Source organism: Heterocephalus glaber, unplaced genomic scaffold (assembly GCF_053883595.1).
Source record: "Heterocephalus glaber isolate CG9 unplaced genomic scaffold, H.glaber_assembly_v1.0 deba00001571, whole genome shotgun sequence".
Classification (NCBI taxonomy): Eukaryota; Metazoa; Chordata; class Mammalia; order Rodentia; family Bathyergidae; genus Heterocephalus; species Heterocephalus glaber.
In genome coordinates, this window is record NW_028258356.1 from 3,624,942 (window position 1) to 3,638,334 (window position 13,393).

Here is a 13,393-nt window from a genome sequence, read left to right on the forward strand (position 1 = left end):
GCTGTTAAAGTATGAGTGCAGATCCTGCAGTATCAGCCTCACCTAGACACTTGCATTAACCAGTCCACACTCAGGTTTGGGAACCATTCTTTTAAGGGAAACTATGAAAACTTCAACACTAGAGAAATTTTCAGCCACTAGTCATTTTGCATGATATACCAATTCAAATCAGTTTGAATATGTGATTCAGATAAATGACCAAGCATACTTAATTCAGTTGCATTATTTTTAAAAAGCTAAATTCACACAAGAACCAGTGTGTTTTATTTGCCAGTATAGCCTATGACTTCAGAATATTTCACACTAATTAGCATGTAAGTCTCCTGAACATCAGAAAAACATTAAAAAATGGCCTTGATAATCATCCTTTCGTTATCTTCTCCTCCCAACTCCAGAGGAGTCAGAGTTAGCACAGGGGCTTGATTTAAGAGATTATCAGGACTAGAGCTGCAGAGACACCAGCTGTTAACTTGTAGAATGACCTTGGGCTAGTCCCTCTACCTCTGTGCCTCATTCTTTATGTAAAAAAGTGGAAATAAAATTCTTATTGACCTCGAAGGGGTGTTTGAAAAGCCTAGTTAATAAAACAACTGGAAGGCATTTTGGCAAGAGTAAATGCTTAATTCCATTAATGAAAATGCTGTATTAAATCATCCAGATCAATGTCTGCACAGTAAAGGATTTTTTGATAACCTGTTTCCAAACACTCCCCTTAGTCTAGTTTGAAAATTACTCAACCTGGAGAAGGAAGATCAGCCATTTGAATGGGAAAACCACAGAAACCACTGACCTTGCTATGAAAAAATTTGTTCTAACACCAAGAGTAAATTTTCCTGTTCTTAATTTTATTCCATTATTCCTAATGATACCCACTTTATGATACCTTCTTATTTTCTGGGCACCACTTGAAATAGTTGCAAGTACTTAGCAACCCCATACCTCTCTTGTCATTTTAAACTACATTTCTTTTATAAGCATGCCAAATACCCATTATATAAAGTCTGATATCAATAAGTTGGTGTTTTTGTAAATTCTAATTTGATGAAGAAGAAAAATGTCGTCTAAGCACTTTTTATGACCAAGAGTAATCTCAGTTCTGAGATGGACTCAGGGACCCTTGCATTAGGGTAGTTCAGAAAGGGCTTGGTATATAGACATGTTTCTCGGGTCCCTTAGAAAGGGTTCAATATCTAGGTCAGTGCCTCTAAAACTTTAGTGGAAAATAAGTCACCAGGGAGACCTTTTAAAAAGGTAGATAGTTATTCTATAAGTCTTAGGGTTCTGCCTTTCTAGTGAGCTTGTGGAGGCTTCCACTGGAGGGGATGGGGACCAGCCAGAATGACACTGAGGCTTTCAAAGTGTGATTAAAGGTCTGTTCCTAAGGTGCTTGTTAAAACGGTGACATCTGGAGGCTCATGTGAAGTCTACTGAGTCAGAACTTTCAGAGAGAGATGCAGGAATCCTCCTGTAAAAGGACTGGCAGAAGATTCTGATGAACTCTAAGTGTGAGAACCAATGTCCTAGCTCAGTGAGTCCCAGGTTTAGTTTCCCATTCACAGCATCAGTAGGGTGTTAATGGAACAAAACACTGATGCCAGCACCTCATCCCAGGGAGTGAAAATCAGAATCTCTGGGAATATGGCCATGTTTGGAGTATTATTTAAAGCTCCCCAGATGATTCTAGTATACCACCAGGGTTGAGCTCTTTGGGATGTCTACTTGAGTGTCACCATAAATTGAGCTGGGCACTTTAGGCTTTAGGCTGGGTCTTCAGTTACCTTTGATTTAAATTGAGGGAGAGAGGGTGAATTTGTGCAGCAGGTACTCTCAGGGTATAGGGTTGACAGATTGTGTGAATAAATATATAGGATGCCCAGTTAAATTGGAAAAATTTGTTGTTTTTCTGAAATTGAAATTTAACTGGGCATTCTGTATTTTGTCTGGTAACCCTACCCCTGGCTTCCATTCAGAATGAATGGCCAAGTTATGCTGTGTCTGTAATCACTAGTGCAGCCAGCATCTCTTACTTTGCCAGTCCATGGTTCAATTCAGGAAGCTCTGGATCGCCCACAACATTTGCGTAATCACCGCCACTCCAGGCTAATGAGGCATGATGAGTAAATCTCTCTCTTGCGTCCCTGGAAAAGGTGCAGGTGTTTGCTTAGGAGAAACAGTTGAGATTCTTCTGGAAGGCCGGCAGATTATGATGCTGTTACCATGGTGTCCAGTCTGGCAGGAATCAGGGAACAGATGCTGCACTTTTCACAGGATTCTTTCTCTTTTGTTATGGCCTACTTTATTTTTGAATAATAAAGGTGCTTGGAGTTCTTCAGTTTTCTACCCCTAGGTAATCTGGTTTTACTAGTGAATGTTGAAATTTACTTTCTCCCTGACTATAATATCTACCTTCTACAGCAGGACTGTTTTTAGGTGACAGACCCATTAGTGAATGTGGTAGCTATGGTCACAAAATTTTGTTTCTAGACATTTTAGAGTTTCACAAGCCTTTTAACTCCAGTTTTAAAACTCCAAATCCACAGCACAAGACAGAAAGTGCTAGTTTCTGGGCAGAGGAGACTTCATTTCTCCTGGGTGTTATGGTGATCTCAAGGCATTTATTCCCTCTCCCCTCCATTGTTGTAACTCTGTTGTTAGTCTGTGTTTTGTTTTGTTTTGGTACCGGGGATCTAACGTGAGAATGTGTGCTTGCCAGGCAGATGTGGCACCACTGAGCTGAAAGGAAGCTCATTCTTCATTTCTGTGTAGCAGACAGCCCTGAGAAGACTCCTGGGCTCTAAGACCTGTTTTCTTTCAGCAAGACAGGAGAATAGGGTGATTTTCTAGTGTGTTTGGGGTTCGTCTTCATCAGTCCACCTTGCAGAAATGTCTGTGTTGCCGCAGAGGTAGTGTGGGCCTTTGTGGGCCTCATCCTTGCTCTTTTATTCTTACATTCTTTGGTCCCTTTCGCTTGTATTCTTGCCTGGCCACCATTATCAAAGGCCACTGCTTCCTGGTCACCCTTGGGGTTGTGGGGTTGTAGAGATAAGAAGTTAAGTGGAAACCATTTCTTCTGAGCATCCAGCAGCTACAGCAGCAGAAAGAACAGCCCCAGAAAGAATTGATTAAAAGCATGGGGAGGAAAGGAAAATGGGAAGTTTGTTGGCAAGAGGACAAATTGTTGAGTAAACTAGGAAGTCCTCTCAGAAGGTTTCCACTTGACTGAAAAATGACAGACATGGTGTTTAATTTTCCAAGTAGATGATGTTAGATTAAAAATCTTAACTAAACTGGCCAAGATGAGTTAGAATGGTAGTAACTCAGAATGAGATGGAACTAACCTGCTGCCCTATGCATGGATCCCTTATCAATTTTGCATTGTGTGATTGCAGTCATAAATGACAGTAAAACCTCTTTATTTATATTTTTTTTGCTTAAATTCTTTTATTGGTACATTTTAGATATACAATACATTTACATTTATCATTGGGTGCTTGTACCTGTACATGATGTATCTTGGTTCTTATTTTTTCCCCATTATCTGTGTGCCCTTCACCCCCTCCACCCTTCCCTATTTACACAGACTTTGTTTCCATTTTTTTCTTTTCTCATCATTTTTCCTTTCCCTTCTTTCCTTTCCCCTTCCCCTCCCACCACCCCTACCCCTTTGGACCTTTTCTTCCGATTTCAAATTATCAATTATTCATTTTAATCCTTATTTACATTTTCAGTGTCTCACACCAGAGAAACTATTTGGTATTTACACATGTGTGTCCTATTTATTTCACTTAAGAGTATGGCCTCAATATGCATCCATTTAGCTATAAATGTCTCTAGTTTCTTGTTCTTTATGGCTGAGTAGTACTCCATTTCATAAAAAAGACATATCTTCTTTATCCAGTTTCCAGTTGATGGGCAATTGGGCTATTTCCAAGCTTTGGTTATTACAAACTGTGCAGCTATAAACATGGGTGCACATGTATCACTGTGACATTATTCTTTTAATTCTTTTGGGAAGATATCCAGCAGGGGAATAGCTGGATCAAATGGGACCCCTAGTCCTAGTTCTTTGAGGTATCTCTATACTGATTTCCACAGTGGTTGCACCAAGTCTACACTCCCACCAACAATGGAGAAGGGTTTCTTTCTCCCCACACCCCGCCAGCAATTGTTATTGGTTGATTTCTTGATAGCAGCCATTCTTTCTGGGGTGAGGTGGAATCTCAATGTTGTTTTCATCTAGCAAAACCTCTTTAATTCATACTAAATTGGGGATCTGATGATTATTCTAGCAGAGGCTTTAGTAAATATTATATTTATTAATTATTTACCCAGAGCAATTAGAATTAAGTGAACTTACTGAATAACCATGCTAAAGAGACTTGTTTTAATAAACAGGACAAGAATGACTTGTGATTAAGATCAATTACATGAGAATGGTACTTGAAAACCAAAAGATATTGTTCAAAGTATCAATTTGTTTAACTAAGCCATTCTGCTTACTTAGTGGAAAGGTAAACTTTTGCTTGAATTCCCACACATCCCAAGTTAGTAGAGCTCAAATTGAATAGGTTTTACTGTAAGCACAATTTGCTTTTGCCTATGTCATCAAGACAGTCATCTGAGGATAAGATTTACATTTGAATTGAACACTCAATAAACACCACAGTGATCTTCTTCTAGGCCTTCTGCAGCTAATTCTTTTGCACTTTGTTAAATAACTTAATCTCTTTTTTGTTTAAGGGATTTAAGGACAATGTCTATCGACAGAGAAGAAAGTATTTTGTGGATGTGGCCATGAGTTATAAATAGTAAGTACCGGTATAATTCTTTCTCGTCACTGGCTAGTTAGAAAAAACACACGCTGTGTTAAACAGACCTGTCTTCTTTTCACTTAAATTTTTGCAGAAGGCAGACATGAACCATTTTAAACACTCACCAACTCTATAGGTTTAAATGCCAGCACTGGTATTTGTCATCTGGGTATAATTGTAAAATAATGAGACCTGTGGGCCACATGCCATGTGCTACATTTATACCATTGTGTTCGTGGCTCCATTAAGGTGTGAAGTCATTTCTGTACACTCTGCAAGGCTCAGAAACTGTGCTTTAATTTTGCTTTTAACTGACTTTTCAGTAATCCCTTTCAGTGTCCTGTTTCTGCAGTGAGAGTGGAGGATTCCCAAAGAATGGAGGAAGCAGTCAGCAGCCACAGGGGAAAAGAAATGTGCTTGCTTCACATGGGGGAATTCCCAGTAAATTAGAGGAGCAATGAAAAGTTTCCCATTTAATCCAAGATCACGGGTGAGATGAAAGTGAAGAACCTGACTTTTTGGAGTGAGGACTGTCCGTAGTACAGGATAATCAGCAGCAATGACAGAATAAGTCTGTGTCTGGCAATAACGCAGTGTGTTGACTGCAGGCTATGTCCAGACAAATGGGGTGGATGTTAGGTTCCTGTTTATTCTACTCTCTCTTATATTAGAGAGATAATCTCTTTCCCCCTTCTGGTACGTGAGCAGCTCCATGAAGCTAGTCCTCAGAACAAAGTATAAATCCATGTCTGGTAGAGGAAAGATTCCTTCCTTCTGTAGTTGTGGCTAAGTGAGAAGTTTGACTGTCCAGAGAGGCAATTGTTATTTGTTAGAATTTAGAACATCCTGTATGTTATTATAGAGGGTATCAGTATTCGCCTTTTTTTCCCCTTGGTGAGAGGTAACCACTTGCTCATTCCTACCTTCGCTTGATAACCTGGTTGTCTTCCCTACCTCCCAAGCCCCAGACATCCTTCATCCTCTCTCTACCATACTTATAAAAACAATTTTCATGAAAACCAGGTCTACTTGGCACGTGCTTTTCTCCATTTATCTACTGTTTCCAGCAGTGTCTTTCCCCCTCTGCTGTGCCTTTCTACCCCTCACAATGTCAGTGTGCACATAGCTTGCCCTGGCTCAAACCAATTTCATGTCGCCCTTTCCCCTCAGCACCGTTGTTCACTAGTCCCTTTCCTGAGAATTTCTTAGTCAAATTGCCAAGAGAAGACCCCAATGGGCTGGGTTCACTTTTTATATCAGACCTAAGTAAGTGGCTTGGACCCTTAAAATGGGCTCCCTCTGGTTCACAAGCTTTCCTTGTGGAGTCAGGTCATGCCTGCTCCTGAGTCGTGGTCTTTAGAAGGGATGTGGGCAGGGCAATCCTTTGGGGAAAGACCAGTCAAGGATATGGTAAAGTCTCAGTGCCAGGCAGAGCATTCTCCCTCCGGTAAAATAGATAAAAATGTATTTTATAGTAGATTATATTTATATCTATATCTATGTATCTATTGGTACCTTGGTTTATGAACTGAATTTGTTTTACAATTTTGGGGAAGTTGGGCACTGTTGTGTTTGTCGCCCAATGTGGAGTTTGTGAGCAAAGGGAAATTTTGTTGAATGCTTTTGTTTGAGAACCGAATTGTTTGCAAACAGAATCATCTGTGAGCCAAGGCATTACTATAATATATATTACATATCTATATGATTTTTTTTTATGATTTTTGACATAAGATTTTGTTGGCATAATGACTAAAGGACTAGCTTGGCTGTTACTTGTTTCTTCTCAATAGAGTCTAGAAACTGCATAAAGATGAGTTGATATAGTGGTAATATACATGTAGTAGTGTGATTGAAAAATATGGTGGGTATTTAAACTAAAAAAATGACTACAGTAAAAGGCACATGGCCTAGAATCCCCCTCAAAATACTTCTTCTCACTTTGAACACACTTCTTCCATTGCTCTTGGCATTTTCTTTTCTTTCTTTCTTATTTTTTGGTACCAGGGATCAAACTTGGAACCTTGCACTTGTGAGGCGGGCTGCAGAACCACTGAGCTAAATCCCTGGCCCTATTCTTGGCATTTTCTGAAGCAGTTCTGGGAGTCTTGTTTCACGACTGTCTATAGTTGCAACGTTGTAGCTGTCTCAGTGTCCTGAGTTGATTCCAAACATTTACCTTTTCATAGTCATTTTTACTTTGGGAGGAGCAAGAAGTTGCACTGTGCCAGAACCAGTGAAAACGGAGGATGAAGACACACTGTAATGTTTTTATGTGCCTGCCTTTACATTGGACGGCATTCAGCAGCAATGTTCACCATATGTTCGATCACATCTCATAAAGATACAGAAGAGCACTTTCAGAACTGCTTCAGAACGTGGCAAGAATGACGGGATAAGACAGAGTACTTTCGGAGGGATTAATGACAATGTGTTTTCTATTGTAATAATTAAACAAAAATTTAAACACACACCATATGTTTTGATTAACCCTTGTATGAGTCAATGGTTTCAGGGAGCATTGATAACGGAGAGTCATTTGCTTTTAAAGAAACTTATGTATATGGAGAGGAGTGAGCAGCACGTCCTCAAAATGATAGAAGGTGGAAGTTGTCGAAGTGTTAACAACTGTTTGCCATTGCCACCTTTCCATAGTTAAAGAGTGAAACTATGCTGTGGTTTCTATGGGGAAACAGTAGAAATAGGAGATTGGAGCAGGTGAAGACTGTGTAGAGGAGGGCTGTGTGGCTCTGCGTGGCTGTGAGGCCTCCCAGGATCTGTCCCAGTTTGGAAGTTTGGGGAATGCTCAGGTCCAACATGGATGGCTCTTGTAACTGAATGTTCAGGAGACCGAGGGAAGCAGGACACTGACAGTTCATCACTTCACAGAGACAACTCTCCTAGGTCTTACAAAATCCTCCCTGTTTTCATGATAGCAGCAAAGGCCAAATTATATGTGAGGGCTGTTTGGTAGATACACAAACAAGAGATGTTTAACTACAAGGGTTTGGCATCCAGGGATATTATGTAACCTGCTTGTTGGACAGTGCTGAGCCCAGACTGATTAAGCAGATTAACAAAGTGCTAAAAAACTGGGGCACTAGAGTAAGACACACTGGGTTCAAGATCTAGCTCTGCTGCTTTCTGGCTGGAATATCAACTTCACTGTGCCTCAGCTCCTTCATCCGTGAAGTGTGTTCGTGGTAGGACCTGTCTCACAGGGTTGCCATGAAGATTCAGAAAGAGAATACACGTGCTGTCTGTAGCACCATGCCTGTCAGTTACGATTATGTCTCCCTACCACCTTTTCCAAGGCTTGCTGCCAGTTTCCAGTTATCTATTCTGTTTCCTCTTCCTCTTTCTCCTTCTTTTCTCCTTCCTCTTCTTCTTCCTCTCCTTCTCCTCTTCCCCCCATCCCTTCCTCTGCCCCTTCTTTCTTCGCCTCCATCTCTGTCTTCCTCGCTTTCTCCAGTACTGGGAATTGAACCAGGGACAACTGAGCTACATCTTAGCACTTTTTTATTTTGAGACAGTTTCTCATTAAGTTGTCTAGGCTGGATTTGAACTTGTTATCCTTCTGTCTCAGCCTCCTGAGTAGTTGGTGTTATATGCATCCATCACAGTGCCTGGATGATTTTCTTTTTCAGCTGTGTTGAGACTATTTTTATGCTGCCATCTTAACAATAATGTAGCTCAAACATCCCTTGTGAAGAAACCCTTGTGAAGAAACCTTTGTGAAGAAACTATTTGGTTTCCCATTAAGAAATTGTTGGGTAACCTGATTCTTTTCATTTTGACCAACATCCCTCTTTGTGAAAAAAAAAAAATAAACAGTCATATTGTCATTTTTGAGCATATAAGAGAAGCTGACAAAATACTGGTAACAAATTACCAGTACCCTGGGGTGTTCCCTGAGGAAGGTGACTTCTAGAAATAGTTGGACCAGGAAAATATAAATCCTGGACTTTTGAAAGAAGATCCTTTTGCAAAGGATCTTTCCTCAAGAGTCTTCCTGCTGTCCTGCCTGAGGTTCCCCTGTGATCAGTTTGAGGATGGATAAGGGATAGTCATGTGCCTCTGTGTGTGTGTATGTTTGCAGGTGTGTGTGTGTGTGTGTGTTTGCCAGCTCACTTTCTAGCTCCTGCACCTGTTATGATGCTAGTGGGGCTTGAGCACAGATGCTGACAAATTCCAAACAGGCCTTGGCCAGTGTCTTCAGTTTGCCATGCAGCAAGTAAGGTCTCCTTTCAGTTTACAGAAAATAAAGATACACTTTCTAATTGAAATGGTTATCTTCTAGTGTTGCTGGCTCTCTGAGTGCACATAATACAAACTGTCTACTTAAAACAAGCTAATTTAAGTTTACTTTGACTGGATCTTCCAAACCTAAGCTTGGAACCATTGGGCTAAGGTGCAGATTATTTCAGATTGGGGTAGTCTTGAAAAATCCCTGCCAAATGGTTAGGACCATTCTGGGGCCTGAGAGAATGGGGAAATGTTGGTCAAGTGGTATAATGTTTCAGTTAGAAGGAAAAGATGATCGATATTTGAGACAATGAGTATGTTAGCTCCATCCAATCATTCTGCATTATAGGACATATCATAGCATCCCTTTCCTGTAAATATATACAATAATAATTTGTCAATATGCAATGAAAATAAATTAATATTAGGGACCATTCTGTCATGGGTAGAACAGTTCAATTCGTTGCTGATAATTAGTTAAGGCTTTCCTGACACTGAGGAGAAGTTATAAATATATGGTCAGAAACATAGTGAAAAACAGAGTACAGATGTTTAGAGATTGTAGAAGGGATTGGTAGGATGCAGTTTGAGGTGTCTAAGGGTAAAGAGAAAGAAGAGAAATGAAATGCAGAATAATATATATTGGAACCACAGCCAAGAAGCCCTCTGGAGGATTCGTGTTGAATACTGTATTTTTCTATGATAGTCTTGAAAGGATAAAACAGGGGGAAAGAGTCAACACAAGCAGAGAAAAATGAAAAAATTCCACTCTATGATGAAAAAACAGCAGGCTCCAGGCCCGTGTTATCGTGAACCCAAAGAGGCAAGGGAGCGGGTAAGCGTCAGCACGCTGAGCGCAGTCAATAGCCGCCACTCAGGCCTGGGTCTGATTGACAGCTCCGCGGAGAACTTGATTGATTACCAGGAGGCTGCGGCCGCCTGCAGACCTCAACGGGAGGGCCTAATTGTCCCACCGATAATGACAGAGGACACGTTCATTACTGCAAGTATTATTCTTCGTGCAAGACCTGAGAGTGAACACTTTGGATGGAGGGCATTCTTGCTAAAATCATCCTTCAGAGAACGTCTAACATGCGGATCACACCCGTCCTCCGTCCTCCCTCCCTCCAATAAAAGAAATCCTAGTATAAACAGGGGAGAGCGTGCCCTGTGATTAGATAATGTCACGTGCTGTAGACTTGCAGTTCAGAGGAAATGGAAGTGTGGGAGGGGGCAGATGGCAGTTGAGGCAGAGAAAATTACGGCTGTGATGTAGTTCTTAGGTTTTTTGCCCCTATCCAGGTTCCTATCATTGGCACCTTCATATCTGAACCTCAGTTGCATTTCTGTGGATTTTGCAATTGCTAAATTGTTGGCGGTGGGGGATCAGTACTGCAGTTTTTAAAAATTGAAACGAATTTTTCTTTGAGGGCTAGTGCAATGATTATTCTTCAGCACATGCATATTTAATTTAATTATATTTTTAGTAGGGGTGGTGATAGTTATTTCAATTCATTTTGTTCTCTTGGAAAGAGGCCTCGAGCTTTGACTTTAATTATACCACTCTTGTTTGCTTAAATTGATTTTGAATATTACTGTGATTATGTTTTGTTATGAATGTGTTTTCTCCTGATTAAAATTAAGGTGGCGCATGAACCTCATGTTTTTCCCACGGGGCTGCTTCCTCTTTGATTTATTAATTTTTTTCCATGCCAGGAATCTGAAATGAAAGTTGGTAAGTGCAAATGTCAACAGGCAAGGTAAACAAAAAAGTTTCAACAGGTCTGAATTGTGACCTAAACTCAGATTGGAAAATTAACTAATTTAGGGGCTGGGGATTTAGCTCAGTGGTTCTGGTGCCTGCCTCGCAAGCGTAAGGTCCCAAGTTCGATCCCCAGTACCAAAAAAGAAAGAAAAAAAAATTAACTAATTTACCAAAAAAACTCAATTATTTCAAATTCAGGAATCCAAATGGTTTCTTAACATTTCCCAGCTTCAGTTTTCTCCTCTGTAAACTGGGGATAAAAATGTCTCCTCGTTTTCTGTCATGAGAGTATTGTAAGGATTAAGTGAAATAAACGGGGGCATTGTTATGCAATATGCTTTATTACCTTTATCAAAATAATGATCAAAGAATTTAGACCAAAGGTGTGGGTGTCCTCAGACCCCTGACCAACTCGGAGGGCTTTGGTTGCCTCTGTTTCATTCATTTCTCTTTACATCTGAAAGACAGCTTGTGGAAGGATTAAGAAGCAGAGGCAAGAGGTGCACTGCTTGGGTGGATCTCACCTTTACTCTTTACCAGCTGAATGATCAGAGAAAATTGCTAAGACTTCAGAGCCTCAGTTTTTTAATCTGTAAAATGGGGATAACTTCACTACTATTTCATAGAATTTCATGAGGATGTAATGAGCTAACACAGTATCAGCACTTAGAATACTACTTAGGAAGTGCTATATAAGTCTTTGCTAACATTATGATTTTGGGGGGGACTCAACTGTTCTCTCCTCTTTGTCTATCTTAATGCTTCACATCTTTTTATTACTCCTTGGTTGCCATCTTTCTCTACTCCCCTGACTAAGGCTTTCTTTAAGCCCTGAGTTTTGTCTGATTTTTATACTATATTAGTTCTTTATTTTATTACTCTCCAATTTAGCAGCTTAAACCAACAAACGTTTATTATCTCAAACAATTTCTGAGTGTCAGGAATTAGAGAGCAGCTTAGCTGGGTGTTTCCGGATCTCAAGGTAAAGTGTTTGCCAGGCCAGAAGCCATGTGACGGTATAACAAGGATGGAGAATCTGCTTGCAATGTGGTTATTTACAGGATTGCTAGCAGGAGGTCTCAGTTGTTCCTCCTTCTTTTCCTGTTGTTGTTCTTCTCCTTCCCCTCCTTCTCCTCCCACCTGTCCTCCTCCTTCTCTCCTCCTCCTCTTTTATTAATTTATTTGTTCTTTTCTCATGGCCCTGGGGATTGAATTCTGGGTCTTCGCATTGAGCTATATCCTCAGCACCCCACCCCTTTTTAAAAATTTTGAGACAGATTTTTCTAAGTCACCAAGTTGCCCAGGCTGGTCTTAAGCTTGTGGTCCTCCTGCCTCAGCCTCCCTGAGTGCTGGGTTTTTAGGTATGTGCTACACACTTGGGTCAGTTTCTTGCAGCATGCCTTGTCCACTGAGTAGCATGGAGTCAAATGATCCAAGACAAAGAACAGGACAGAATCTACAATGCTTTTTATAACTTAGCCTTGAAAGTGACACAAATCACTCTTGTTATATTCTTCTGGCTTCACAGATCAATCCTGACACAGTGTAGGAAGGTACTGTACATGATCATGAATACTCAGTGGCAGAGTTCTTTGGAGACCATCCTGGAGGTTCGGTACCACATACATTTCTTGTGTTCTGTTTCATTTCTTCAAGAATCGCCTTAACTTCTCTCGTGGTGGGTGCCAATGCATTATCTACAGAACTAATCCTTGTGAAAGCAGAGGTATCATGGTATAGCAGAACATGGAGCTGAACGCATAAGCTTTGAAGCTAGATAAACTGGGTTTGAATTTGTGCTTGCTATTGACATGCTCTGTGGCCCTGAGCAGAGACCTACTCTTTTGAAGTCTCAGTGCCTTCTTAAAATGGGACCAATCTCTAGTTTGTATGCTTGAGAGGATTAGCAATTTTTCCAGGGCTCAGAATGCTGACACTATCTATGGTAGATATGGTATCTCTGATATGGATATGATTATCATATTTTAAGTAGTTAATGATTATCTCATTCTATATAATCAATTGCTGTCTGCATTTAAAATGAGTAAAGACCTTAAAGAGTGACTGAGTTAAGGAACTTAAGGCTGCATGGTGTGATGGATTATAGGACCTTTTAAAATACATGTTGAGGGGCTGCATCTATCATTTTCTAGTAAATCATTCACATAACTTTCTCCTTCCATCTGAAAAACTCACCCTCTCAGAGGCCTTTCCGGGCTAGTGGGTCTCAACCAGGCTAAAATTGGAGAGTGCAACTTGAGACTCAGTTGTGTTGGATTCACCCCTGCATGGCTAGTGGTGGTGGAAATGTTCATCGCAGGCAGATCTTTCAGGCCACACTATCAGGTAGTTTTAGCTTCCTGTTCTTAAATTCCTGCCACATTCTTGGCATTACGTTAAACATGTCACTTGTGTTGTCATTTAATCTCACAAGGAGGCTTTGAGATAGATGTCACTATTGTGTTCATTTTGAAGATGAGGGAACTCAGGTTCAGAGATGTTAAGAAACTTATTAAAGATGACATAGCTGATTGTGTCACTTGCATAAACACCAGCTGTTGATGTTTTAATGCCT

General features: G+C 40.4%; 1 protein-coding gene across 1 annotated transcript in view; it reads left to right on the plus strand.

The window, feature by feature from the left end:
- Window positions 1-13,393, plus strand: part of Tph2 (tryptophan hydroxylase 2) — a 113,472-nt gene that overhangs the window by 18,281 nt on the left and 81,798 nt on the right. The window contains exon 5 of the mRNA XM_004845027.3: window positions 4,741-4,808. Coding sequence (XP_004845084.1) covers window positions 4,741-4,808 — 68 coding nt within the window. The remainder of the gene's footprint in view (window positions 1-4,740; window positions 4,809-13,393) is intronic.